The sequence below is a fragment of the Triturus cristatus genome, chromosome 1_2 (assembly GCF_964204655.1).
Source record: "Triturus cristatus chromosome 1_2, aTriCri1.1, whole genome shotgun sequence".
Lineage (NCBI taxonomy): Eukaryota > Metazoa > Chordata > Amphibia > Caudata > Salamandridae > Triturus > Triturus cristatus.
The window spans coordinates 140,896,827-140,924,185 of NC_140580.1; the positions used below are offsets into that span (position 1 = coordinate 140,896,827).

Here is a 27,359-nt window from a genome sequence, read left to right on the forward strand (position 1 = left end):
TTTAGTGGCACAAGATGGGAGCTGTCCACACATTTTAGAAGGATATTATGTATACAGTCACCTAAGGTAACTGCAAGAATCGTCTAGCATGTGGCGCTAGGCAGTTGGATATAAGTACTTTAACGGAAAAATGGGCAAAAGAAAGGTAACTGAAGTACCCCCTGGGAAACCCGGCTTAAATCAACAAATGCAATTAATAATTATTTAAACAATTCCGTGGGCCTGATTGAAAACGAAATGTGTAATGTGGAGGAAAGGCTTGCTGCAACTAAGCAGATTGTTAGCAGAGGCACAAGTTGAGGAGATAAACCCTATTGAGGCTGCTGAAAAAGGAAAGCCTGGGGGAAAATCCCAAAAATGTAAGGAACACCCATGTGTATCTAACAATTCACTAGAGTTAGTCGAATTATCTACCTCCCAAGAAACAAAATAGCCTCCTGAAAAGAAAAGTAAACAGCCGGGGAATTTGAGCACGATAAACTCAACAAATCATAAAAATGCTCCTAGTACGCAAGGGAAAAATAGCACCCCCCCCCAAAAAAAAAGGTGCCAAATTAAAAGATACAAATGACACCAGTAACCCTGAGGGACTATTAAAAAAAAAACGTTAGCCAAATTTGAGAACGTTGAGCAGAGGGTTACAGCTGAGCTAACTGAAATTAAGGGTAGATTGTTTGCAATAGAAAATGCCCCCAGGAACCTAGTGAGCAATGGAAAGGGGTGCCACGCCAATTGTTCAACAATCCCTGGATACACCATGCCCTGTAGAAATACAATACCCCGGATTAAACAGCCCCGTGACACCATTAGTGCAAAGGAAAGAGGCAATGCGAGATAGGTAGGTCTTGTGTTGGTATCAGGGTACCATTACATCGAGGGAATGGCACTGAACCCCAGAGATTTTACATCTACCCCAGAGGCAATACCCTACATCATTGTCCTAAAAAGGAGCCCCCAAACTAACATCCCAAGCTAGAGAATCCTGGGTAGAATTAGGAAACAAAGTGGTGCACTGGATGGCTAGCTCTGATATAAATATCAATCAACTCTGCGAAGAAATTATAATGGTCAGACGAGGGAACTGGGTGGGACAAACAGAAAAAATGGGTACGGGAGACTGTATAGTTATTAATTTCCGAAACACGGGGTGGTAAGATCCTCCCTTAAGAAGATTCAGTCCAGCCAACAACACATGACTAACCGAGAAGAACGAGTTGTCGCTGTCCCGCTAGGTTTTTTCTACAAACCTCCGCCCGTATTTCCTAACACCCACAATCAGCCATGGTTTAACACTGTACATACACTTAGTAAGGGCCCAATAGTATCTTGCACGAATCGCTTTTCCCCACTCTCTTGTCTGGGTGAACAAGATTGACTGAATAAAGACAGTGAGGTAGAAACAAAAAACAGGGATAGAAGAGCGAATTGAAAGATGAACAACTACGCTGGACAAATTAAGAGACTAACCGGTATAATTAGTCAAATAAAACTCAGATCTTGAAAGATTAAAGGGATTAAGAACAAGCTACTGCATCGGGAGGAGCCAAGATGGCGACCGGGACGGCAGCGTAGACTCCCGGCTCCGTGAACCTCCGTATCCCGCACGGATATCCTGCATTAGATCCTCAGCCTGCGCTATGCGCCCGTGTTTGTGAATGAGAGCGGCAACCGATCGAGTGACTCCGAAGTTTCTGGCGGCTGTACCGCCGGAGAAACGGGTATTTGCAATTTGCGGCCTGTGCGGCCCTGGAGCCGGGACCTTGAGTGGACATCTTGGCCGGGTGGCAGTTTCACAACAGCGGCCTTTGGTGACTGGGTGGAGTCGGACTGCCGGATCGGTGCGACTATCGGCCTACACTTCGCCGTGGTCGCTTCCTACCATTAAGCGGAGCGGAACAAGTGCATGCCCGGGGTGGCAGTTCCACGACTCTCCGGTAATTGCCTCCGCCTTCGACGGTGAGCTGCCCGAACGCCGCCCGTAACTCGCCCTGATTCCTGCGGGCTGCTCCCGGATTTTCGCGGGCGCTGGTCCATGGTGGGGACGACTGTTGCCCGTGACTACATAACGGATACATTTTTGGTCTGCCTCCGGAACCCTGTTTGCCAGCGACATTGCCCCTGGGTCCCGGTCCCAATACGGGTTGGACCTACCCGGCGGCCATCTTGTCACGATGAAGTCTACCATCCTGTCCACCAGGTCACAGCAGGATCGGGAGTGTGCGACTCTGGGGAGCGTAGCGGAGCGATCGCATAGAGCTGTGCTGGGGTACCGGGACCTTCTCGAGGCTCTCGGTGCCCTTCATTCCACCTTGCTTCATGGCGTTTGGGTATTGGGGAGTAGGCTTGATGGTGTGGCATCAGCGTTGGGACAGTTGCGGCCTGCCTGTCCTCCGATACACAGGGACTTCCTGCACTGCACTCAGGACGACAACGTCGGGGCCACCCCTGTGCCTAGTGACCAGCTGGAAACTCCGGACAGTCTACTATTGTGTGATCGGCTGGCTGTGGATCTGATCTGTCCCGGAGGTATTGGACCTGAGTGGGGGGGGGTGGCCTTGTCCGGTGTGCGGCCTCCGGCGACCCTGGGAAAACTCAAGCAACGGATGTCTACTCTGGCTGATTCTGCCTTCCTGGACCTTGTGTGCAGTGCAGATCCTGGGGCAGCACTGGGAAAGACGTTCCTCCATAATGCTGACTGGGCTGGTACTCAGAGACTTCCACCCCACCGGGGTGCGTCGCTTCCTGGTCGTTTTTGGACGCTCCTTTACCGTGTAGCATTGGACATGGCTCCGGGTCGAGGGGTATGCATGGGCGGATTTGCCAAGAGTGGCCAAGGATAAGAATGCTCTTTCAGTGGTGGTCGGCTAATAGGCGGGCGGGCTCGGGGTTGCGTGCTCTCATGGTATAACTGTCGGTATAGTAGGTGTAAAATGCTCCCCATCTTTCCTTGACATGGTCGATTTTGTGTTGTTTACTGTTTGCTTTGGGGGAAACATAATGTGCGGGAGGGAGACGCCGGGGGCATGTTTTGAAGGCCCTCCTCCAGTTTATTAATACTCTCTCTACCCCCCCTTCTGGTGGGGTTCTTTTCTTACTCCTTTTTCCCTGTTTCTTCTATATTTCGGGTCTGGTTCCAGGGCGACAGGCACACTGCTGGGGGGGGGGGGCCGTACTCATCTGCAGAGGTGCAGGGTGGGGGGTTGGGGGAGGGGATTCTTTTAGTCTTTAATCTCTTTTTCCATGGCCTCCTTTTTCTTCTCTGATTCTTCTTGTTTTCTCTTTTCTGGGATCAGCGTGGTACATCTCCTTTGTTGTGAATCGTTGCCTTTTCATGTGTGCCACAATTTCCGGGGTGTTCTCTGGGCTTTAGGGCAGGGGACTGCAGGCGCAGCTGGGCATGATATTCTTCCCTATCCTGAATTTCCTGTGTCTGCGCCATTGATTCAATAGATTGCTGTTTATTGCTTACGTTTATCATTCTGCCTGCCTTTTATCGCTGTTGGGAAATTGTTCGGCACCTGATCCTTCTGTTTTTTTTCCATTATAAAATGAAAACCCTTTTTATCCTGGTGTCCTACCTGCGCTCTTCACTGGCCAGACTATATTAGCATGAAGATTCTGCTCCCCGAGGTGCTGCCTGTGTTAACATTTGATCTCTGTTGTTCTGACTGCTTAGCGGCCGGCCCCGGGGGGTTGTAGGCCCATACTTGTTATTGATTGAAATGTCAATAAAGGTTTTTCAAAAAAAAAACAAAAAAAAAAAAAAAGAACAAGCTACTGGATAAGGAGTGGGTAGATAGTACTAAATCTTTACATTTATTGTATCTCCAGGAGACATGGCATACCAAAACACCATATATTGATGGCTTCATAAGGATCTCTACCCCATCTATACCTTCACTGTCCGGATGAGCAAAGGAGGGCCTGGCAATCTTTAGCTCTACCACAGCACCGGTAGAAATAAAAATAAAGTGTATAATGACTCCCCTTACTTTCAATTGGCCCTCCTAGTAGTGGGTAATAAGTTTTTATTTTGGTAAACTATTATAACAATATCTTTAACGCTACCTGCTATAAAGTTGTGGAGGAGCTGGGGAAAGTATTGGCTAACTTTGTAAAGGGGGTGGCTCATGAACACAATTACATCTGGGTTGGAGATTTCAACATTTACAAGTGCAGATATTCAGGAACAAGCGTTTCTGACTTGACTGACATTTCAGGGAATAATCAACATAATTTCCCTTATACCAGCTATGGGGAAAGGCTAAATGAGCTCCTGTGTAACTATAATCTTGAAATTTTAGTATCCAATGTTGAAGAGGGTGTTGCATCAAAATCAACCTTTCAAGGAAGAGGCAATCCATCGCGCATTGACCACATTATAATGTCAACCAATGGCCTCAAAAACTGTGGTCCACTATATATTCAATTCATAAGGCATACTGACCATGCTTCCTTGACTATGCTCATAAGCGTCACAATATATAGAACTGAGGATACATTACTGGCATTAAATATAGCTGTAGCCGGAAACAACAGTATCAGTATAAAGTGGACAGGGATAAATGAAGATTTCATGTCGCAAAAGGTAGTTAATGTGGAAAGATGAACAAGACCCCATAATCGAAACAGTCATCGCTCCATGTGATTGGCTTGCAAATTTTGGTGGTATTTTGAATATATCAACTAACAACATAGAAGAGCCAGCCCCTAATGTCCCCATACCTTTAAAACAGATCGACTTAAAAGGAGGTAATACTGGCAATCGATAAAACAAAATATGGTAAGGCCCGGGACCTGACGGGGTTCCAGCCGATGCACATAAAAAAATATGAAGCTATGGGCACCTATATTAACTCAGGTCTGCAGCGCAGCTACTAAAGGCTACGTAACTAATACATGGCCAGACCGCATAATTGTACCAATATTAAAAAAAGCCCATTAGGGGGGATGTGAGATACTACCGTCCCATATCCCTTCCAGACTCAGCAGTTAAGATCATAGGGCGAATAGTACTTGGGAGATTGGAAGCTTGGGCCGCTGATAACATGTTGACAAATTCTGCCCCAGGTGACATTGTTTAATTCTTGTCACAATTATATGCCAAGCTGACATCCAGAGTAAGGCATGGGAGAGAGGGAGAGAGCGTGCACCTCAAGTTTTAAGGTGTCCAGGGGAAATCAGACAAGGTTGTGTCATTGCACCCCTCCGTTTCTCATTATATATTAATGGGATTGATAAATACCTCCAAGAATTGAACACTGATGCCCCGAAAGTAGGCTTTTGCCCAACCCCTCTGCTCCTGTATGCAGATGATGCAGTCTTAACATTCATAACTGCAAATGGTTTACAACAACTGACCGAGGCTTTTGCATCATACATGGAACAGAGAGACTTAAAACTAAACCTATCCAAGACATTTGTGATGGTCTGTGGACAGGGTAGGGCGAAGAAAAAGATCAATCATGTGAGGGAACATAAGCTGACTGAAGTACAAAGCTTCTCCTATCTAGGAATCCTATTTTCCTATAACAATTGGGGCCTTCATATAGATCAGACAAGAATTAAACGAATCCAAACCATGGGGGCCATTTTTAGATTTTGTAATAAGTTAGGTAGCAGACCTATACATGATATGCTTAAACTATATGGTAGCAAATGCCTATCAGTAGCAACCTATGGCTCTGTAGTGTGGGGCAACGTAAATGCAAATACATTCCAAATCTGTGAAAATTCTTTTTTCTGCCACATGTTGGCTGTAACAAGGTCTACCTCTGTATATCTCCTACACAAGGAATTGGGATGCACCTTATGTCGCTGATCTATTACAAGCTAGAGCTATATGCTCCTGGCATAACATCTGGTGCAAGGAGGGAATAAAGTTTTCCCGGGATATAATTAAGGATTATTTAGCATTGGATCATTTTAATAAAATCCCATTATGAATTCGAGTAAAGATAGGTCACATATTGCCGGATGCCCTTGGGGTGCAATGTTCGGGGAAGAGAAGCAATGGTTACAAGAGATGGGACACACAATACACATTTTTCTCACACGCACATAGATCCTATGCACGATTAGATTACATATTAGGCACAGGCGAGGTTAGCAAGGCAGTCACATCAGTGAGCATCGAACCGGTTCCACTTTTCGATCATGACGCACTGGTTGCGAATATTCTGTTGCCCCAGAGCCCTCGCCAGCCTGGCTGCTGGAGGCTTAAAGACAATCTGCTCCACTGGGAGACAGTAAGGCAACAACTCACTAACTGCATTCAGGAATACCTTGCCCTCAACGACACCCCAGACATAGCTGTCACGACCCTTTGGGAACAGTGGTGAAGGGGGAGCTGATAGCAATAGCAGCAGCGGATAATAAAGAGCGCAAAGAGCTGAGAGCATCCCTATCCGCTCAAGTTCAGGAACTCGAGAGGGTACATAGCCGGACTGGGGCACCCAGGGTTTGGAGGCAATTGAAGGCCGCCAGAGCACGGCTAGCGGGATAAGATTTAGACAGGGCAGAATATGCAGCAGTTAGACTGAAACACTCTTACTACGTGGGGGGCGATAATACATGTCGTCTCTTGGTCAATAGGCTCAGGGCCCAAAGGCAACGGACTCAAGTGACCTCGCTATGTGTGGGCGAGCAGGAGGAGATAACCGGAGATCAGGAAATAGCACACGCTTTCCAGGAGTTCTATGGGAAACTCTACGCGGCAGAGGACACATCAGACCAGGCCACCTTAGCATATCTTGAATCACTCGATATGTCCACACTCACCAGGCGGTGGTGCTGGATCTGCATAGAGGAATTCGTCACGGCGATCTCACGTCTCAAGGTGCTCAGATCCCTTAGCCCAGATGGGTTCCCTGCCCTCTTTTATACATTTTTTTTGTCACATCCTAGCCCCGATCCTGACAAGATTGTTTAACTCCTTCGGCGGCGAACACCCGATCTTGGGGATGATGTTGGAGGTGGCGATAGTGGTTCTGCCCAAGCCGGTCAAAGATAGGCAGCGATGTAGCTCATACCGTCCAATTTCTCTTCTTAATGTGGATTTTAAATTGTTCACGGGAATTCTCGCCACAAGGCTGGGTACTATATGTCGAACTTGATCGAGCCAGACAAGGTAATGTTTACACAATCACGCCAACGCGGGGACAACACCAAAAGAATACTGCATCTTAGTGACAAGGCTCACCAAACACAAATGAATGCCCTCCTGCTGACTGTAGATGCTGAAAAAGCGTTTGATCGAGTGAACTGGCATTTCCTCGGTCACATGATGACTAAATTTGGAATAGAGGAGAAATTCCAAGATTGGGTGGTTTGCTGCTATAACAGACCTACTGCATCGATTCGGGTGAACGGCATCTCATCAAGCCCATTCGCCATACAGCGGGGAACTCATCAGGGATGCCCGCTTTCGCCCTTGCTGTTTACCCTCTACATTGAACCTATGGCACAGCGGGTTACTGATAACCCACTTATTCGTGGTATCCCGTTTGGGGGCGAAACGCTCCCGATCATCCTCTACGCGGATGACGTGATCGCGGCATTGGCTGAGCCGAGAGACTCCCTCCCAGCCTTTTTAGAGGAATTGAATGCATTCGATAAAGTGTCCGGCTTTTGGGTCAATGTGGGCGAATCACTCATCCTCAACCTTAATCCAGCACCTCACAAGCTCAACCCGAGGTAGGAATGGTTATCCAGAATCCGCATGGTGGACTTGGCAGCAACGGTGCGCCGAACTGCCCAACTGAACTATGCCAAACTGGCACGACAAGTGAAGTCAGACTTAGGCGCCTGGAGCAAGCATCAGTCAATCAATCAAAACATTTATAGAGCGCGCTACTCACACGTGAGGGTCTCAAGGCGCTGAAGGGGGGGGGGGGGGGTGGGGGGGGGGGGGTGCTGTTACTGCTCGAAAAGCCAGGTCGTGAGGAGTTTCCTGATGTTGAGATGGTCCTGGGTTGTTCGTAGGTGTGCGGGGAGGGAGTTCCATGTTTTGGCTGCCAGGTAGGAGAACGATCTTCCTCCGGCGGTGGTTCTGCGAATCTGTGGAACGGTGGCGAGGGCGAGGCTGGCGGAGCGGAGCTGGCGGGTGGGAGTGTAGAGCGAGAGGCGGTTGTTGAGGTATTCGGGGCTTATGTCATGGAGCGCTTTGTGTGCGTGGGTGAGGAGCCTGAATGTGATCCTCTTGTTGACAGGAAGCCAGTGTAGTTTTGTCAGGTGGGCGGATATGTGGCTGTGGCGAGGGATGTCTAGGATGAGTCGTGCGGAGGCGTTCTGTATGCGTTGTAGTCGTTTCTAAAGTTTGGCTGTGGTTCCTGCGTATAGGGCGTTTCCGTAGTCCAGTCGGCTGGTGACGAGGGCCTGGGTGACCGGCTTTCTGGTTTCGGTGGGGATCCACCGGAAGATCTTTCGGAGCATGCGCAGGGTGTTGAAACATGATGACGAGACGGCGTTGACTTGCTTGGTCATCGTGAGGGAGGAGTCCAGGATGAATCCCAGGTTGCGTGTGTGGTACGAGGGTGTCGGTGCAGATCCCAGTGCTGAGGGCCACCAGGAGTCGTCCCAGGCGGCTGGGGATTGTCCGAGGATGAGGACCTCCGTCTTGTCTGAGTTCAGCTTCAGGCGGCTGAGCTTCATCCATTCTGCCACGTCTTTCATTCCTTCCTGTAGGTTGGTTTTGGCGGTGGCTGGGTCTTTGGTGAGGGAGAGTATCAGCCGGATGTCGTCAGCGTAGGAGATGATGTTGATGTTGTGTTTGCGTGCGATGGCGGCGAGGGGGCTCATGTAGATATTGAAGAGGGCAGGGCTGAGCGATGAGCCTTGGGGTACGCCGCAGATGATCTTGGTGGCTTCTGAGCGGAAGGGAGGGGGGCGGACTCTCTGGGTTCTGTCGGAGAGGAACGAGGTGATCCAGTCCAGGGCCTTTCCTTGGATCCCAGTGTTGAAGAGGCGGGTTTTTAGGGTGTGATGGCATAAGGTATCGAAGGTTGCCGAGAGGTCCAGGAGGATGAGGGAGGTTGTTTAGCCGTTGTCCATCAGGGTCCTGATGTCGTCGGTGGCTGCGATGAGGGCAGTCTCGGTGCTGTAGTTGGCTCGGAATCCAGACTGGGATGGTTCGAGTGAGTTGTTTGCCTCGAGGAAAGCAGTCAGCTGTTTATTGACGGTCTTCTCGATGACTTTGGCCGGGAAGGGGAGAAGAGAGATGGGGCGGAAATTCTTGAGGTCTTTGGGGTCCGCTATGGGTTTCTTCAGATGGGTGTTGTTCTGTGTGCTTCCAGCTCTCGGGGAAGGCGGCTGATGCAAGCGAGATGTTGATGACGTTTCGGAGATGGGGTGCGATGATGGTGACGCTTTGTTGAAGATATGATGGGGGCATGGGTCCGAGGGGGAGCCGGATTGGATGTAGTTCATGACGTTGGTGGTGTGTTCAGTGCTGATGGGGGTCCAGGCGCTGAGGGTGGTGGTGGGGGTTGCTGGTTCGGTGACTGGAGGCGGAGTCTGGGGTCCGAAGCTGTCGTGTATATCTGCGATCTTCCGGTGGAAGAACGTGGCGAGGGAGTTGCAGAGTTCTTGTGACGGTGTGATGTCGTCGTTGCTGGCGCTGGGGTTGGAGAGCTCTTTGACGATGTTGAAGAGTTCCTTGCTGTTGTGGGTGTTGTTGTCTAGTCGCACTTTGAATGATGTATTTTTGGTGGTACGGATCAGCTGGTGGTGTTCGCGGGTGGCGATCTTGAGGGCTGTCATGTTTTCTGTAGTTCGGTCGTGGCACCAGGTTTTTTTGAGGGTTCGGCAGGATTTCTTTGATTCTTTGAGGGTGTCAGTGAACCATGAAGTTTTCCTGTTGCCGGTCATGCCTGGGGGATTTTTCAGTGGTGCGAGGTCGTCGGCGCGGTTGGAGATCCACTTTGCGAGGTTGTGGGCTGCGTTGTTGGTGTCGGCGGTGTTGGCTGGCGGGTTCTGGCTCAGCGATGAGTGGAGCTGGTCTGTGGTGATTTTGCTCCAGCATCTGCGGCGGATTTGTTGCGTGTGGTGGTGGGATGTATTTTTTTTTTAAGGTGAAGTGGATGCATCTGTGGTCGGTCCAGTGTAGTCCGGAGGAGTGGCTGAAGGAGACGTGGTTGCTGGCGGAGAAGATGGGGTCGAGCGTGTGGCCATCGATGTGGGTGGGGTGTTCACCAGTTGCTTGAGTCCCAGGTTGGCGAGGTTGTCGAGCAGGGTGGTGGTGTTGTTGTCGCTGTTTTTCTCCAGGTGGAAGTTCAGGTCCCCAAGGAGGATGTATTCTGGTGAGGCTAGGGCGTGCGGGCTGATGAAGTCGGCAATGGTTTCGCTGAATTGTGTGCGTGGGCCCGGGGGTCTGTAGATGGGCGTTCCTCTAAAGGTGGTCTTGGGGTCGGTGTGGATCTGGAAGTAAAGGTGTTCGGCGGCGGAGAGTGTGTCTTCGGTGCTGGTCGTGATGTTGATGGTGGTCCTGTAGATGATGGCGATTCCTCCTCCGGTTTGGTTGATGCGGTCCTTCCAGGTGATCTTGTAGCCGTCCGGGATGGCTATGGCGATGTCAGGGGCCGAGGAGGCGTTCATCCAGGTTTCCTTGAGGAAGGCGACGTCTGGTGCTGTTGTGTCGAGGAGGTCCCACAGTTCGACGGCGTGTTTGTGGACGGAGCGTGTGTTAAGGAGGATGCACTTCAGGTGGTGGTTGTTGTTGCGAGGTCCGGTGGGTGGTCTGCAGGTTCGGAGGCAGGTGTATTTGCAGGCTTGACAGGTGAAGGGTCCGTGGGTTCGCTTCGTGGTGGCTCGTTAGCAGGCGGGTGTTCGTCCGGTGTGGAGTGCGTTGAGGGCAGGACAACAGGAAACAACAGTGAGCAGGGTCACAGCAGACTTACTCTGGCGGCAGACGGCAACGAGGCACAAGCGGGGTAGCGCCACAGGAGGACCGTGTGGCGTCTGGGGGGGCGACCTACCTGCTGGCAGGGTCAAAGGTCGCTCCCTTCAGCGCTGCACGGCCTCCATATGTGGTACGGAGGGAGGCGGGGGAGGGGGCACAAGGACAGCGATGAACGAGGCACACACAGTGAACAGGGGCACAAAATAAAAACAGGGAGGGGGGCACAGGGCACACAGGAAAACGAGGCAACAGAGATCAGGGGCACAGAATGAAAAACGGGGAGAGGGGGCACAGGGCACACAGGAAAACGAGGCAACAGAGATCAGGGGCACAGAATGAAAAACGGGCAGGACAACAGGAGCCAACAGTGAGCAGGCTCACAGCGGACTTACTCTGGCGGCAGGCGGCTGCGAGGCACTAGCGGGGTAGCGCCACAGGAGGACCGTGTGGCGGCTGGGGGGCGACCTACCTGCTGGCAGGGTCAAAGGTCACCTCTCACTGCTCTGAAGAATAGCAGTGGTCAAAATGTCACTCCTTGTGAGAAGTTGGCCTGATGTATGATGTCACTAGTTCTAGTGTACACCTTATATCAGTCCAAATACCCTTATGGTGATTGGTTGTAAAGTCAACCTTATAGACCAGCTATCCTAGTGGTAGCATGGACAAGAGCAGTCTTAGGCTAAACTCTGAATGGCATGTGAAGCCAGCTGTGATACCATATATAATCCCTTGAATACCAAATGAAAGGACACCACAACAGATGTATATATAAAATAAAGTGTATTTATTCTAGTCAAAACCCTCAGCACTCTTTATGAGATTAGAGGCAAGTACAACACAGTCTTATTTAAGCATACATTAAGTCACACAGGTAAGTAATACAGTTAGGCCCTAGGGGCCACGCAAACCATATACTAAGTAAGTGGTATAAGAACCACTGTCACGGAAATAGAATAGGCCTAGGCCTAGGGAATCGCTGGGGCTACACTACACTAGCGTTAGTTAGGAAGTGGGAGGCCCACGGGATTCGTGTGCAGAGTGGAAACACTCACGCGTAATGCGTAAAAGTCAATAGCAATAGTACAGTTTACAAAACGGTAGATTTAGGACACTTCCGGAGTAGCTAGGAAGTTGAGACTTGAAAACTAGACACTAGGATAGTCACTATCCTGATGAGCACCGGAGTACCCAAGTTACCTAGCCCACAGGCTGCGGGTGAAGATGCGTCGTTTTCGTCGTCGACTCCTATGGATGCCTGAAGAAAGATGCTGACAGGCAGTCAGTGAAGAGTGTCCGGTGGATCCCAAGGCTGGGATCAAGAAGAGAGGAGACCTGCAAGCAGAAGGGACAGAGTCAAGGTCACTAGCCAGTGACCACGTGGAACCAGGAAGGAACCAGGCGATGTCGTGAAGATTGCAGGTGAAGGTGAAGCTTGTCGCTGCAGCCAGGAGGACCAGGAAGCGTCGAGGACGACCAGGACCAGGAGGCGAGCTGTCCCACGAAGGCTCTTGCGGTCGCCGGCGTCGAAGTTGGACTAGGACTCACCAAGCCTTGGCAAGCGGAACCCACGAAGAACTTGCTTCTGGTGCAGACCAGGAAGGTCTGGGGTGCTTCTTCTTTGCAGAGAAGCGGGAGCCAGTCTGGAGGAGCCAAACCAGCGCAGAAGATTTCAGGGTGCGTCGTCACAAAGGCCACTAGCCAGCGGGCAAGCAACCGGACAGACGCGGCAAGCAGGAAAATGCTGAAGGGCCCCACGCAGGACTCGTGGAGTGTGGGGGGCTGATCTTCGGTGCAGATGGTGCTTGGGGTTGGGGCTTCTCAATCCCCGGTGCACAACTTCGAGGGTACCTCAGAAGCTGCGCTTTAAGTTACTAGCCACTTTTTCCAGGTAGCCGGTCCCACGTCGCTCGTCGCCTCCACGGATCTCAGCTCTGCTGTAGATGTGGATCAGGGTCGGAGAAGTCTGGAAGTCAAGGCTCTGCAGTCGGTTCCTCGTAGAACGTGGGCAAAGCAAAGGGTAGTCTCTTGATGGTGCCTGTTTGCACAGGGTAGCCACTCCTTGGCTACAAGGGAGATTCTTCAGTCTTCTTCTTTCGTCGAATGTCGAAGGTCCAGAGTTTCTGTTCAGTTTTGCAGGTTCAGGATAATCTAAAGTCTTGAGGCCCAACTCCCACTCTTATACTAATCTGGGGGGCTGGGATACCTGCTAGGTCACGCCTTATGGGTGGGACCTGGGAGGGGGTGGTTACACCCACTTCCCTTTGTCCAGTTTCGCGCCAGAGCTGGGGCTGGAGTGCCCCAGCGCCGGTTTGAACTGGACTATGCAAGGAACACCTTGTGTGCCCCAGGCAGGTCTCATTCCTTTCAGCCCACCCTGCCCCAATACACTAAAGGCTGTCTGGGGAGGTGCTAGCACCTCCCCAAGCAGGAAACCTATTGTCCAGGCCTCCCTGGCTGGGATCACTCCCAGCTGCAGGAGGTCAGACTTGTGTCGTGGCAGCAGCATCCATTTTGTGATGCTGAGGCTTTGGTCAGAGGCTAACAGTGTAAGTATGATTTTAACATGTCTTTCCCTCTAGAAGGGGGGAATAATATTCTCATGTCCAGAAATGGCATGGGGGTATTATTCCACAGTGTTCGACACCTTACACGACATGTTTCGATAAAGCCAAACCATAGTTACCATAACCGTCTAAGATTATAAGGCACTTTAAGAGTATATGGTAGGCTATATCATAGAACAGCTATAAGGATAAGGTTCCGAAAGCTGCAGACAGGCTCAGCTCATGCTAGAGCACCATCTCACATGTTACCAAGCACTCTGCCTCCAGGATTGTCAAGGCCTGCCATAGGAGTGACTGATAGGTACACATGTGTCTATATGTAAGTTAGGTATAGGAATACTACAACTAAGCAAGGGGTGATTACACGACCTTGCCCCAGCTGAGTGATCGGCCAGTTGTGTCAAAATGGAAGGCCAGGCCAGGGGTGGCATAATACATGCTGCAGCCCCTGGTAGGCCTAGGGTACACCTATGCCCTGGGTACCTAGGGTACACTGTACAGGGGCCAATAAGGTGATCCTATCCAAATGGGTTATGCACCTAAAGTACATAGTATTTATTTAGAGAGAGAACAGCAGGGCTGTGGGTCTGATTAGCAGGCCCACAGCCACATCTAAGTCGAAAACCAGTAAAGCAAAAGCAAAAAGTGGGGGTGAACATAGAAAGCAGACCCTACTCTCCTACACTCCTGCCCAAAGCGCTTTTTCTTTTCCAAACCCTACCGACAGAGCCCCCTCCTGGAGCGATCGCCTCAATGCAGCGGGACAATCAATTAATTCATATGAGCCGGGGCACGTCCACGGATGAGTAAAGCCTTGGGATATGGTCGACCCGAGCAGATGGGGCTAAGGATACCAGAACTCCTCAGTTACTATAAAGCGGCCCAACTTTGTTACTTGGTGGAATGGGCAGAGCCTGAATCTGAGAAGCAATGGTTTTTCCAGGACCGTGCTCCGGCGGGAATCCCTCTCTAGAAAGTGCCCTTTTTGAGGAAGCTCCAACGCCCACGTGGTTTGATGGGGTCCCCAATTACCAGGTCAGTGATGTCGGTTTGGGATGGAGTGGCAATAACAAAGACATTTACAACTTATCCCTCCCCATTGACCCCCCTGTTTGCTAACAGCGAGTTTACACCTGGCATGTCTGACAAATCTTACAAATCCTGAAGGGACACCTGTCGATCAGTGGTGCACCTATTTCACCTTTCTGGAGTCCTCTCATTCGCCCAAAAGAAGCTGGAATACGGGATTCCCGAGTCTGAGCGGTTGCAGTATTGGGAGGGACCTTGCAGGTAGCCCAGCCCACTATATTAGTAGGTAGCTGAGCCCTGCAGAAATTAGATTAACCTGAATCTGCAACTTGTACAGAAACTCTGGACCTTCGACCTCAGGAAGAAGACTGAAGAAATCTCCCTTGTGGCCAAGGAGTGACCACCCTGGGCAACCAGGCACCATCCAGCGACCGCTGCTTGCTTTGCGACTGATCCTACGAGGGACGACTGTAGAGACTGACCAGCGCCGAGAATTCCAGACACCTCTGACCCAGATCCACATCTACAGCGAAGCTGAGACCCGTTGAGGCGACGTGGGACCGGCGACTTGGGAAAAGTGGCTAGTACCTGACTAGCGCGACTTCCGAGGCTCCCTCGAGGCTGTGCTTGGGGAATTGAGAAGCCCCCATCCCGAGCACCATCTGCAAAGAAGACCAGCTCCCCACACTTCACGTGTTCTGCGTGGGGCCCTTCTGCACCTGAGCTGCTCGACGTGTTGTCCGGTTGCTGGCCCGTTGGCTAGTGACCTCTGCGCCGACGAACCTTTGTTTTCATCTTGCTGGTCCGGCTCCTCCAGACTGGCACCAGCTCCTCTGTGAAAGAGAAGCACCCCAGACCTTCCTGGTCTGCACCAGAAGGAAGTCCTCCATCCTGCGTGGGTTCCGCTTGCCAAGGCTTGTTGGGTCCTGACTCGACTTCGACGCCGCCGACAGCAAGAGCCTTCCTGGGACAGCTCACCTCCTGGTCTTGGTCGTCCTCGACGTCTCCTGGTACCCGTGACTGCTGCGACAAGCTTCACCTCTTCACCTGCATCTTCACGACATCGCCTGGTTCCTTCCTGGCTCCTGGCTGGTGACCTAGACTCTGTCCCTTCTGCTTGCAGGTTGCTTCCTTCTTGATCCCAACCTTGGGATCCACCGGACACTCTGCACTGACCGCCTGTCAGCAACTTTCCTTCAGGCATCCATAGGAGTCAACGACGAAACCCGACGCAAGTTCACACCTATGCACCCGCAGCCCGTGGGCTAGGTAACTTGAGTACTTCGGTGCTCACAAGGGTATTGACTATCCTAGGGTCTAGTTTCCGAGTCTCGACTTCCTAGCTATACCAGTCCTAAAACTGTTAATTTCTAACAACTTCCATTTCTATTGACTTTTACGCATTACGCGTGAGTGTTTCCACTCTGCACCTGAATCCCGTGGGCCTCCCACTTCCTAACCTTTGGTAGTATAGTGTAGCCCCAGCGATTCACTAGGCCTAGGCCTAGGCCTATCCTGTGTTCGTGACAGTGGTTCTTATACCACTTCCTTAGTATATGGTTTGCATGGCCCCTAGGGCCTAACTGTATTACTTACCTGTGTGACTTAATGTATGCTTAATTAAGACTGTGTTGTACTTACCTCGAATCTCATAAAGAGTGCTGAGGGTTTGACTAGAATAAATACATTCTATTTTTATATATATCTGTTGTGGTGTCCTTGCATTGGTATTCAAGGGATTACATATGGTATAACAGCTGGCTTCACATGCCATTCAGAGTTTAGCCTAAGACTGCTCTTGTCCATGCTACCACTAGGATAGCTGGTCTATAAGGTTGACTTTACAACCAATCACCATAAGGGTTGTTTGGACTGATACAAGGTGTACACTAGAATTAGTGACATCATATATCAGGCCAACTTCTCACACAGAGGAGGTGGGGGAGAGAACTAGGGAGAGACCTCACACAGAAGGACTGGGAAGGGATTTATTACAGGACAAAACACACGGCCCAGAATGTGGCCAGCATAGAGACAGCTATGAAAATCGCCACGTATTGGTATCTCACGCCCGCGCGATTGCATAGAGGTAATCCGCACCGGAGCCCCACCTGCTGGCGAGGCTGTGGCATGAGGGTACACTTTTACACATATTATGGCAATGCCCACAACTGTCTAACTATTGGACCAACCACGATCTTAGACCAGATAGATGAGCTGTTCGACACACAGATACCGCGGCTTCCTGTCTATGTAGTTTTGGGTCTCACCAACTCGATTACTTATCCACTTAAAAGCATGAGAGGACGCCAAATGGGGCTGGCACTAGGGGCAGCGCTACAAAACATCCCATCACACTGAGGAACCCCCACTACCCCTTACACATACAGGTTGGCTCCATAGACTCTGGGACATCCTGGGGATGGAGCGCATCTCAGCTACTCTGAACAATTCCACCGCCTCTTTTCAGAAAATCTGGGGCCCATTCCTAACACTGCTCTCGTCAGAATTTAATGAGATTACCAAACCCAAGTACCTAAGAGAGTCTCTTCTCAGACCTTTGGAAGGAAGCACCTGCTGTACCTACCGATTAGCTGGCGCAGATGCAGGCATGAGGTATGATTAATTGGGAACAGAGGCTACCGGACCGGGGGGAGGGGGGGGGGGGGGGGTGGCTGGGGGTCGTGGTTCTTGGTTCCTGACAGGGGCAAAGTAGTACAAGCTGCATTTCCATTTTGGCTAAGCATTTGTCTTTGTTGTTTCGTCCTATATATTTTCGCCATGCCAAATTCAGCCACGAGATTGATTGTGGAATGTACTTCGCTTTATCTTGTGTTTTTATTCCTGCCCCAGTATGGTCTTTAGTTTGTGGAAAACCCAAAAAAAGCATTTAAACTTAATAAAATCCCATGGCTAGTGTATATGGATAAGCTACTGAAAGAAATAGACAAAGATCTTACAGTGACAAAACCCGTAGGAATTCTGCAATACGGTAAAAATGAAATCAAATACGATTTATATGGAGAAAGAAGGTCCAGATAGAGCCAGTAGGGAACAGAAAAAACAAGTGTGTCAAGATACATGATTAGTATAATGTTGTCTGGTCTACCTGAATACCTAGTCAAAGTTACTAATACTCAAGACAGATTTTACTTGACTAGGCTACGACTGGGCATAATTCATGAACTGATGGCATTCCCAAAACATAAAAAATGGCAGAAAAGAATACACCGATTTCCATGTGATGGGAAAACCACTCGGTCCACGATGCACTTTATGTTGTTCTGCAAGTTTTATCGAGATATTAAGCTAACATTTTTACGGCCACTTTTTATGTCCAAGAAACTCTTCTATAAGGATGCCATGAATTTTATATGCACCCTTGATAATGAATTAGCATGTTGAGATGCTGCAGGATACATAAACCGGGCTATTAAAAGAAGGAAATCTCTCGTAACTCTGGATAATCTAGTCTATGAAGATGACTGAATGGTGATCTTAGGTTGATAATACTTTTAATTATGAGAAAGCAAGATGATTTTTATTGATGGAGTTTTACCAATTAATGGAATGAACTTTTAGGCTCTAATGTATGGTATTATGTAAGAAAGAAAAAAAGTTTTTATTATATGATGTTTTTATTCCATGTACTTTTATGGATCGACAAAAAGATTTGAATAAAGATATTTTGACCGATTGATGCATGATTGCTTAGAAGAGTTTATTCGAAGATATGGGTTGCCCAAAAGAAGTCTGGAGTTCAAGAAAGAAATACTGCAATTAATCCTAGAGTGAGAGAGTGTGTATTTATGAACATATTCAGTGTCTAAGCGATAAGAAATGATACTCAGAAAACATTCTGATAATAATGGGCTACTGTGGACACAAACTTTGTTTGAACTTTTTGAGTTGTACAGGGTTTACTACCAGAGCTACATGAACTGCTTTTGCAGAGACCCAGGTGTCTTTTGTATGATCTGGTATTTTAGGCCTGGGCGTAGTTCGCGGAGTTTGGCTATGCTAAACTTCCCAAAGTTGCAAAAAAACTCAGCGAAGTTCCACAAGTGGCAGAGTGCAGTGCGAACTGCAGTTTGTGCTGGTATTCCTGCAGCTCTGGTAGAAATTCTACCCGAGCAGCAGCTCGCGAGCGGGGAAAAAAACTCTGCTGCACATCGCGAAGCGGAGTTTTCTGCACTCCGCGAGTCCGTGCAGTGCGGAGTGCAGAAATCTCTGCGAACTCCGCGAACAGAGCTAAGTGCATAATCAAAAATAAAACCGGTCCAAAAAAACAAAAATATATTCTCACAACCACCTATAGTAGATGAATAACATGCTTTAACATACAATCTTATACATTTACATAGGTCATGTTACAAACACAAGGCAACTAACCATGATGGCTACAAAGTGAATTCACATTCTAAAATGAACATAACCTAATTGTCTAAACTAGCACAACATTTAAGTTGAATTTTAAGTTTGTGATATGTGGAATTGGTGGCTGAGTATCATTATTGCCTACAAATTCCACCAATTATGGTCAAAACCTAAGCTCAGTGGGTTCTGTTGATATGATGCCCTTGTTTTGCGCCTCCTAGGAGCAGATCGTCTGTGTTGTGTGTTAAATATACTCAATGTCCAATAGAGAAGCAAGGCTAGAGGCCATGGCTTGTCATCAGTGCCTGCTGCTTGTTGTCAAAATGTGTTTCCCCCAGATTCTAATTGCCAGGGACCAGACAGAGAAATGGCTGAAGTTATTTACTATCCATTGCAATGGCCAATGCCTGACTTCAGCGGGCTTTTACTGTAGCAAGTGGTCAAAGCAGAACATTAAGAAAATAAATTGAACAACCACTGAAACCAAAACGTGTTGGATGCTTCATTCTGAAATAGTTTTGTAAGATGATTTAATAAACAATTTTTCTAGATTTATTTCTATAAAATTCCTGTACAGGAAAAGAGCAAATACATATTTGTCATTAAAATCAGAAGCTTTGTTTGGACATTCATAATTATTTAAACTCTTCTAATTGGACTTGTTAACCTGGTTTCAAATCTTGGAGAGTGCCTGCTGCAACTTACAAGGAAGGCACATCACATTAGTATAACAAAAAAACATAACTCACAGCAGGTGGGTGGAGTCCAACATTACTGTGTAGGGGATAAATGCTGTCAAGAGAAGCTTCTTCTTCATTTCCAAAGTCTATAAACAGTAGTTGTGATTTTTTAGATGCAATATCCACATCCTGAACCACCACTCGACACCAGCTCTGCAAAGAAAAGAACACCTTCACACAAGCTGACAATAATGCAAACACTTATTGAAATGGTACAATTCCCTCAATATATAAACTTCATTTCATAGCCCTACAGACAATTCCTTCAGATTTATGAACCATCCATGCTAGCATGGAGAACGGAAACTGTCCTGCACAGTAATATACAATTAGGTGGAAAAGTATACTGATACTGCTCCCTATCCAAGGTCCCATCAGCAGCAAACTTTCTGGCTTCTATGAATTCAGTATACTTTCTCTGTGCAAGAATCATTATACTGAGCAACTTGCACAGACACCAATGCACCCAGCCCTGCCTTACGACTTCTGGAAAGATTACTGTGGAGCTCATCTATATTGTAGAGAGCACTGACCTGCGAACTTTGCCTTTGATAATGTATCAGATATTTTAAGATGGGTATCTGGAAGGCTGCTGCTAGTCAATAATAGCTCCTGATATGAGTTTCAGAGAGTTCATTCTCTCAACTTCACGATCCAACAGGGTGTCACTAAGTGATCCACAATTTCATCCAACAATCCTTGGAAAGAAACATCCCTAAGCAGCCCCTAACTCTTGCAGAGAAGCTGTAAATTCCAGAATGAAGGCTTAGTCTAAAAGAACTGAGGTCAGGTCTTGGCAACACAGACCTTCTTTGAAACAGGCATGGCACAGTGCTTGTCATTAGCATCTGGAATTAGGTCCTCTAACATTACAAAATGTGCAAGTCTGAAAGCTGCAGGTGTTGCCTGCGTCCAAATTGGTGGTTGACCAAGGTCACAGATGCCACCGTGTAAGTAGAGAGGTAACTCGTTATATTTTTTTTAAACAATTTTTGTTTTTCAATAATTCAAAAACATCACAATAAAAGATGCGTTGCACGCAAATTGCCACATTCCAACATCACTGCCCGTCCCTTTTATATGTCATAGAATAAGCTGTAAGATAAACACTGGCTGAAAGGGTCAGGGTTGTGTGTCTGCATGAACGTGCCACTGAAACTACAGTCCATGATATGAAGCCTAACTTTCTGAACCAGCTCCGGGACCCGACCGGTATCAGGCACTAATAGCTGGCCATGGTTCATAAAGGGAAAAGGGAAACCAGGTTGCTTCAAACCTGTTCATCCTATCGCACATCAGCACAGTTAACATTTCAAGGGCATAGATAGATCATATCTTCCCCTACCAAATGGACTGTGGCGTGGAAGAGGAATTTTTCTAGAATTGCATGAGTGCCACTTGTGCCGCCACCTTTAAGTGAGTAATAAGTTTCTCACGCAGGATGGTTAAGGGATATACACTAGTTTCTTGGGGGTACCCAACAAGAGTAGCTAAGGAGTGCAGCAGGCGCGTTCTATCCAACATACCTCTGATTTAAGAGATAATGGGTACATATATATATATATAGATATATATTTATCTATATATAGATCTATATCCTACTGGCGGACCCACCCCAGGGACATTGTAGTTTGCTATGGAAAGGCGGGAGAACTGCTCCCGCCCTCCCATAGCAAACAGTGTGTTCGCTTTGAACAAGCGAGAGCACTTTGCTCACGTTTGTTCAAAGCGAGCACACTTTGTTTTTTTCCCCTGGGGAGCTGCATGTCAGCAGCTCTCGGGAGGTAAAAAACCATGCCTGCAGGAGCCGTCCAGACCGCGGTGGCCTTCATGCTCCTCCCGCAGTCCTCAAACAGCTGGCCATACCCCGGGGGTTGGAGTCCCCGGGGCCAAAAATGGCCCGGGAAGAGGGCCGCTCGGTCCCCCTTCCTTTTATCATTTATTTTTTAAAATTACCGGGCCCCAAGGATGGGGTCCTTATGGCCGAAATCGGCCCCGCCTTAAACAAAAGAGAGAGAAAATTAAATGGCCAGGCCCTGGGGGATGGGGTCCCAGAGGATAAAAATGGCCCGGGAGGTGGGCTCCAGGGCCCCCTACTTTGAAAATGAATTTTATAATGGCCATGCCCCAAGAGATAAGGTTCCCAGCGATAAAATCGGCCTGGGGAGGGGGTTCGCACAGCTCCCCTCCCTTTTGTGATAAAAAAAAAGAAGGGGTTAGCGCAGGGAGATGGGGTCCCTGGGTCCGAAATCAGCCCCCTCCTTTTTCTGCCCACTTATTTTTTTAAACAAAATGTGTCAGGCACCGGGGGATGGCGTCCCCAGGGTCCAAAACCATCAAGGGAAGGGGGGGGGCTACACATCACTCCTTCAAAAAAAAAAAAAAAAACGAAGCCGGCAGCTCACCGGACGTCCTCCCCCTCAATGCACTACTATGCAAATGCGCCTCCTGGCACGCTCGTGGTTAGAAGATGAAGTCCCCTTCGATGCAGAGGGTCCTTTGGGGCCAACAAGCCCACCTGTTACCTCCATTAAGCCCCACACAGTGGGATTGCTGGGAGCTGGTCGGAGGCAACGCCCCTTTTTACGCCACTCTGCAAACGCGCCTCTTGGCGCACTGTTGGTGGAGTGATAAGGTTCCCTCGTGTCCTGAGCATTTCAGGACTAAAGTGGACTTCATCCCCCAAGCAGCAGTTTGCCAGGAGGAGTGTTTGCAGAGTGGTGGAGAAAGGGGGCGTGGCCACCTCTTAGCAATCCCACTGTGTACGGCTTACTGGAGGTAATAGGAGGGGTAGTTGGCCCCCCAAGGACATCCTTGGGGCCTTACTACTCCTCCTGTTACCTCCAGTAAGTCCCACACAGTGGGATTGCGAAGAGTTCTTCGGAGGTCACATACCCCATTCTCCACCACTTTGTAAACACACCTCCTGGCGCACTACTGGTTGGGGGATTTAGTCCACTTTACTCCTGAGGGACCTTGGGGGCCAAGAAGCTTAGCTGGTACCTCTTGTAAATGCTATGCAGCGGAATTCCTGAGAGCTGGTTGGAGGCCCAGCCACCTTTCGCCACCACTCTGCAAACACGACTGCTAGTTAAAAAACCATAGAAATTAACTGAAAAAAAACACAGGTTTCTGAAAGTCATTATAGTTAGCTGAGCTAACTATAACTCGCGCCCCTGCAATGCACTGCTGACGACGTCACATATTACATCACTCATGACATGGTCAGTGACACCACTGATGACATCATCCACATAATCTCTGATGCACCTACTCAAATCCCAATATAACCTTCCATACACCCACTCCAAATTTCAGACTACTATTCTCAAAACCATAGACACACCAGTAAGTACGTGGGGGGGGGAGAAGTGATGTTATGTTGTGCCCACTGGGGTAGAATGTGCATTTAAACAACCTGTTTCACTTCCCGATGCTTTTCAGTTTTATCCCAACAGGTACGATTAATCCACTGGATAAGGGTGGTTGATTATGGGACTCATTTGGCATGCAATGGCTGAATTGGTTGCCTAACAAAACAGAACGATAGTATTATATGCATTGAGTTATCTGAACGGCGCTGTCACACAATTCACTTCCATTAAATATGTAGCCATGCGACAGAAACTGCAAAGTATGAACCAGGCATTACGATGGTGGATATACCCGTTATTATTTATTGATGTAAATTTGCATTATGGGTTGTATATCCTGAAATGTTGCTGTGTTAGGAATGCAGGCATTAACTTGGTTCCTGCGAGAATATCACCAGCACGAATTGCTTTCAGTTTTCATGACAACGCGGCCATTTAGGTTGTTCTACATCTGCGCAGTAAGGTGACTTGCGCTTTAAGATCTGAATAGCTCGAAATGTTATCAACTTGTACTCTGTACATGACAATTGTACTATCAATTGTGTTTGAACTTTGTGACCTCAGTAAACACATGGAAATATTTTCTTTTTCACTATCGTAGGATTCTGCGCGAGTTTAACGCAGAACCGCAGAGTCTGTTTTCACCTTCTATTGTATTTGCATCACATGTTTACTTAACTATCAGGAAGTAATCACCACAGTACTTGTGAACAAGGGAGTTTTCCCGAAACGCGTCGAGTTGGTTTGCCTTCTGTGAAATAAATCACCGCTTGAAAGCAATTGGTGTCCGTGGCCTGCTGTTACCTGAACAAGGAGACACGGCGTTTGTGTTGATATATATATATATATATATAACATTTTTAAACTTTTTAGAAACACTCACAGTCACTGGATGATGTCATCGGTGATGTCACTGACCATGCCATGAGTGATGTAATATGTGACATCATCATCAGTGCATTGCGGGGGCACAAGTTATAGTTAGCTCGGCTAACTAGAATGGCTGAATTTCTCAGATTTTGCATAACTGAAATGTCAGCCTAACTATAACGTCCCTGTAATCTTTGTTTTTTTCTGTGAATTTCTAAGGTTTTTTTAAAAACTAATTTCTAACTATAACATCCCTGAAACCTGTGCCACAGTTTTTCCATTATAATTGTGGGCTTCCAAACATCTCATGGAGTTGTGTGGGTTAAAGGTACCATCTAGCAAAGAGTTTGTATGCATTTTTTGTGCCCTGTGCAGAAGGAAGATTTCACAGCTCTCTGTCAAATTTTGTTCCAGGTGTCATCAGATACGTCTTGGCCAGGATCCATCGCCCAGTATTGTGTGCATTTGTGTTCAGAGTCAAAGTCAAATATTACATGCTGCAGCAAGGTGATGCCTTTTTGGAGTAATTTCTCCGCAAATATGGTCTTTAGGAGAGTTTTTGAGATGGATGCATTATCTTTCAGTGCCTCAGAATTGGCTGGAAATCATCTGCTATTTTTGCGATGCTGGCCATTTAGATCCCTTCTCAAGTGAGCATTTCACTATCTAAATAAAGTTTCCATAAAGTGGAGGGATAAATGGGAGTCCTGAAATGGCGGTCAGTGAATCCTAGTGGTCGCGTTGGAGTGCTAGTGCCCTTCTTGTGCATGATTAGGTAACAGTATTACGGTAGGATGTATGCCATGGGTTTAAGTGTTACTGCTCACGGTCAGCACTTCGGAAGAGCCTGAATAGTGTGTGTAGTAGTATCTGCGAATAGTTTTCAACATGCATCCACCCCTTGCCACTGGGATATGGTTCCAGTATAGAGCTGAGCGGAGCTAAGCTACCTGGATTTAAGTCTATTTCAAAAGCCCAAGCCTCCTTCTGACGTTCTCATATAAAGTTGCCCTTGGGACTTAGGGAGATCGTTTCTACTAGACAAAGGCCAAGAGTGTAGTCTGGTTCTGTTTTATCAGGGGTTTTGGAAAGCGCAGTGGGATAGTTTGAGCTGCATAAAGGAGCCTGGGTGGAAAATTCATTTTTACCGATGTAAGCCTTACTATTCGTGAGATAACAAACTTTTCCCACTGGTAGAGACCTTTATAAAGAACTAGCACCAGGGGTAGGATGTTACCATAAAATAGGGTGGATTTGGTATTTGGCAAATCTATGCCCTGAGATTTTATAACCTTCCTTGCCTAGGTAAACCCATGTCGGCCTAGAACTGCCTGGGTGTGCGTAATGCAGTCCATTAGTCCCATGGCGCAAGACTTCGTATAATTTATGAGGAAGCCAGAGGTGGCCTTGAACACAGCAAGTCTGGCTGTTCAAGGCCGGTATGGAAGTCTCTAGTTCCATCAAGAATAACAAACCTTTGCCAGCGTACTCTGCCAACTTGAACTTCAGTGCATCCACCCTGATCCCTTTTTATGACTGGGCTATTCTGCATCTTTGGGATATAGGGTTCTACTGTCACTGCAAAAACAAAGGAGGAAGCCCTGTCTTGCGCCCCTAGTTATGGGAACCTAGAGGTAGTATTAACCTTTCACCTTTATGCAGGTGTCTGGTCTATGAAAGTCTCCTAATATCAATTGCTTCAAGCAGGGGCCTAAAAGGGTCTTGTCCAGAACCAAGAACATGCATGGGCAGTCCACCTCATCAAAGGCCTTTGGGTGACCATTGGGTTTCAGTTTTTTTTACCACACTCCCTATCAGGGATACTGTAAGTCTGCTAATATGCCTTGTGTGGCAGTTCCTGACAAAAACAGCCTGTTGCAGAGATAATAAGCTGGCCCAGATCACATGTAGGTTCAATATCATTATAGAAGTGAAGATTTTCAAGTCTGTGTTGAGTAAAGCTATCGGGTGGTATGCAGAACAATTTGTTGAGTCTTTCCCCGGTTTTAGCAACAGCATTAAGTGGGATTTTAACAATGAATCCGTGACCATTGTAAGTTTTCTTCAAGTATAGTACTTTCTTGGCTGAATCGCACATCAGCAATTGTGTCAACTCCCCTCTCGTTTTGTATAGGGCGCTATGAGTGCAGATTGAGTTATCCTGTTTGTGTTGCATCTGTAAAGTACATAATTTATCTTACAGCTGCTGTTTATTTCTGTTTCCCCATCCTCTCTACAGTTTCAGTGTGGGATATGGTTTCCCCTCTGATAATAGCCTTTGAATCCTCCCATAGAGTGCAGCAGCGTACCTCACCATTGTCATTTTCCTGGAAATAAGCTGTCAGTGCATCCTGTATGCAAACTCAGACGAAAAGACGGCATCGCTCGGAAGAAGCCTCTACCAATGGACCTAATCTGCAACGTCCCAAAGGAGACATCCAATGTGCAAATGAGTCCCGACCTGGTAAGAAGACAGAAAGCTCTGCAAAACTTTATTTTGATTGTTTATGGGTGTCAGGAATCTTTTCCAATTCTTATGGAAGGTTTTTGGCAAGCATTCACCTAGCCCCTCTTTTACTCTGTGGGTTGAACTATGGGGAGAGGTAATTGGGATCAGGTCTATGAGGACAGATATGCAGCGAAATTGGCCAGTTGGCAACAGTCGTTAGTTAATTTCACGATGGATATTACTGGTTTTCGAAGTTTAGGCAGGGTGCAGGATCGGGAACAACCAATCACTAGAGTAAGGTGTGAGGAAATGGTGAGTATTCGATGGTGCGGTTGTGCGACCTCACCCTGCAACACATTTACCAATGCATTTAAACAGTATCAAAACAATTTTGAAAAAAATAGACAAGACACCAAAGAAATCCGACACCAACTTATAAAAATAGACTATATTCTTATGCATTTTTAGACACCACAACAAAAGATTCACCGGAGGGTTCTGGACATATTTAATTTACAAGGTATAGTAGATCGAAGTATTTGACTCAACAACGAACAAGCACTGGCAGATTCAACTAATCTGACAGAAACTTTTTCACTAAAAAGCTGAGGTTTAGATGTAAGGAGTCACACACTATGGGCGACAAAGTCCAGTGGGAAATCAGTCAGGGGGACCAGCAAAGTTCCCAGAAAACGTTACCTCAGCAGTTGATGCAGTCATCATTCAGGTCCAGGCACTTTTAACTTTTGCAGGACTTTGCTATGGAAGTGGTTCAGATTCAAGGGATGAAGGATGCTGAAGATGCTCAAAGGATGCTGTGGATGCGATGTGGTGTGGGGGGTTGCTGCGACTACTCTGTCCACGAATGGGGTGGGGTGAGGCAGTCCTGGTCACAAGGTTGATGCCTCTCGAAGTCCTCTTGGTGCTGGCAGAATTCCCTATGCCCCCGGAGTACCAGTCACCCAGTATCGCGGACACAGGGTATTCCTTTCTGGATCAATAACTGATTCTCTGGAGGTCTCAGCTGCACTCTGACAACACTCTCTGGCAGAGCGAACT

General features: G+C 47.9%; 1 protein-coding gene across 2 annotated transcripts in view; it reads right to left on the reverse strand.

Moving 5' to 3' along the window:
• The window catches only part of TDRD1 (tudor domain containing 1), a 1,654,170-nt gene that overhangs the window by 1,058,039 nt on the left and 568,772 nt on the right, over positions 1-27,359 (reverse strand). For both annotated transcript variants that reach the window (XM_085603291.1, XM_085603292.1), the window contains one exon: positions 19,617-19,760. In XM_085603291.1, the coding sequence (XP_085459417.1) occupies positions 19,617-19,760 (144 nt within the window). The remainder of the gene's footprint in view (positions 1-19,616; positions 19,761-27,359) is intronic.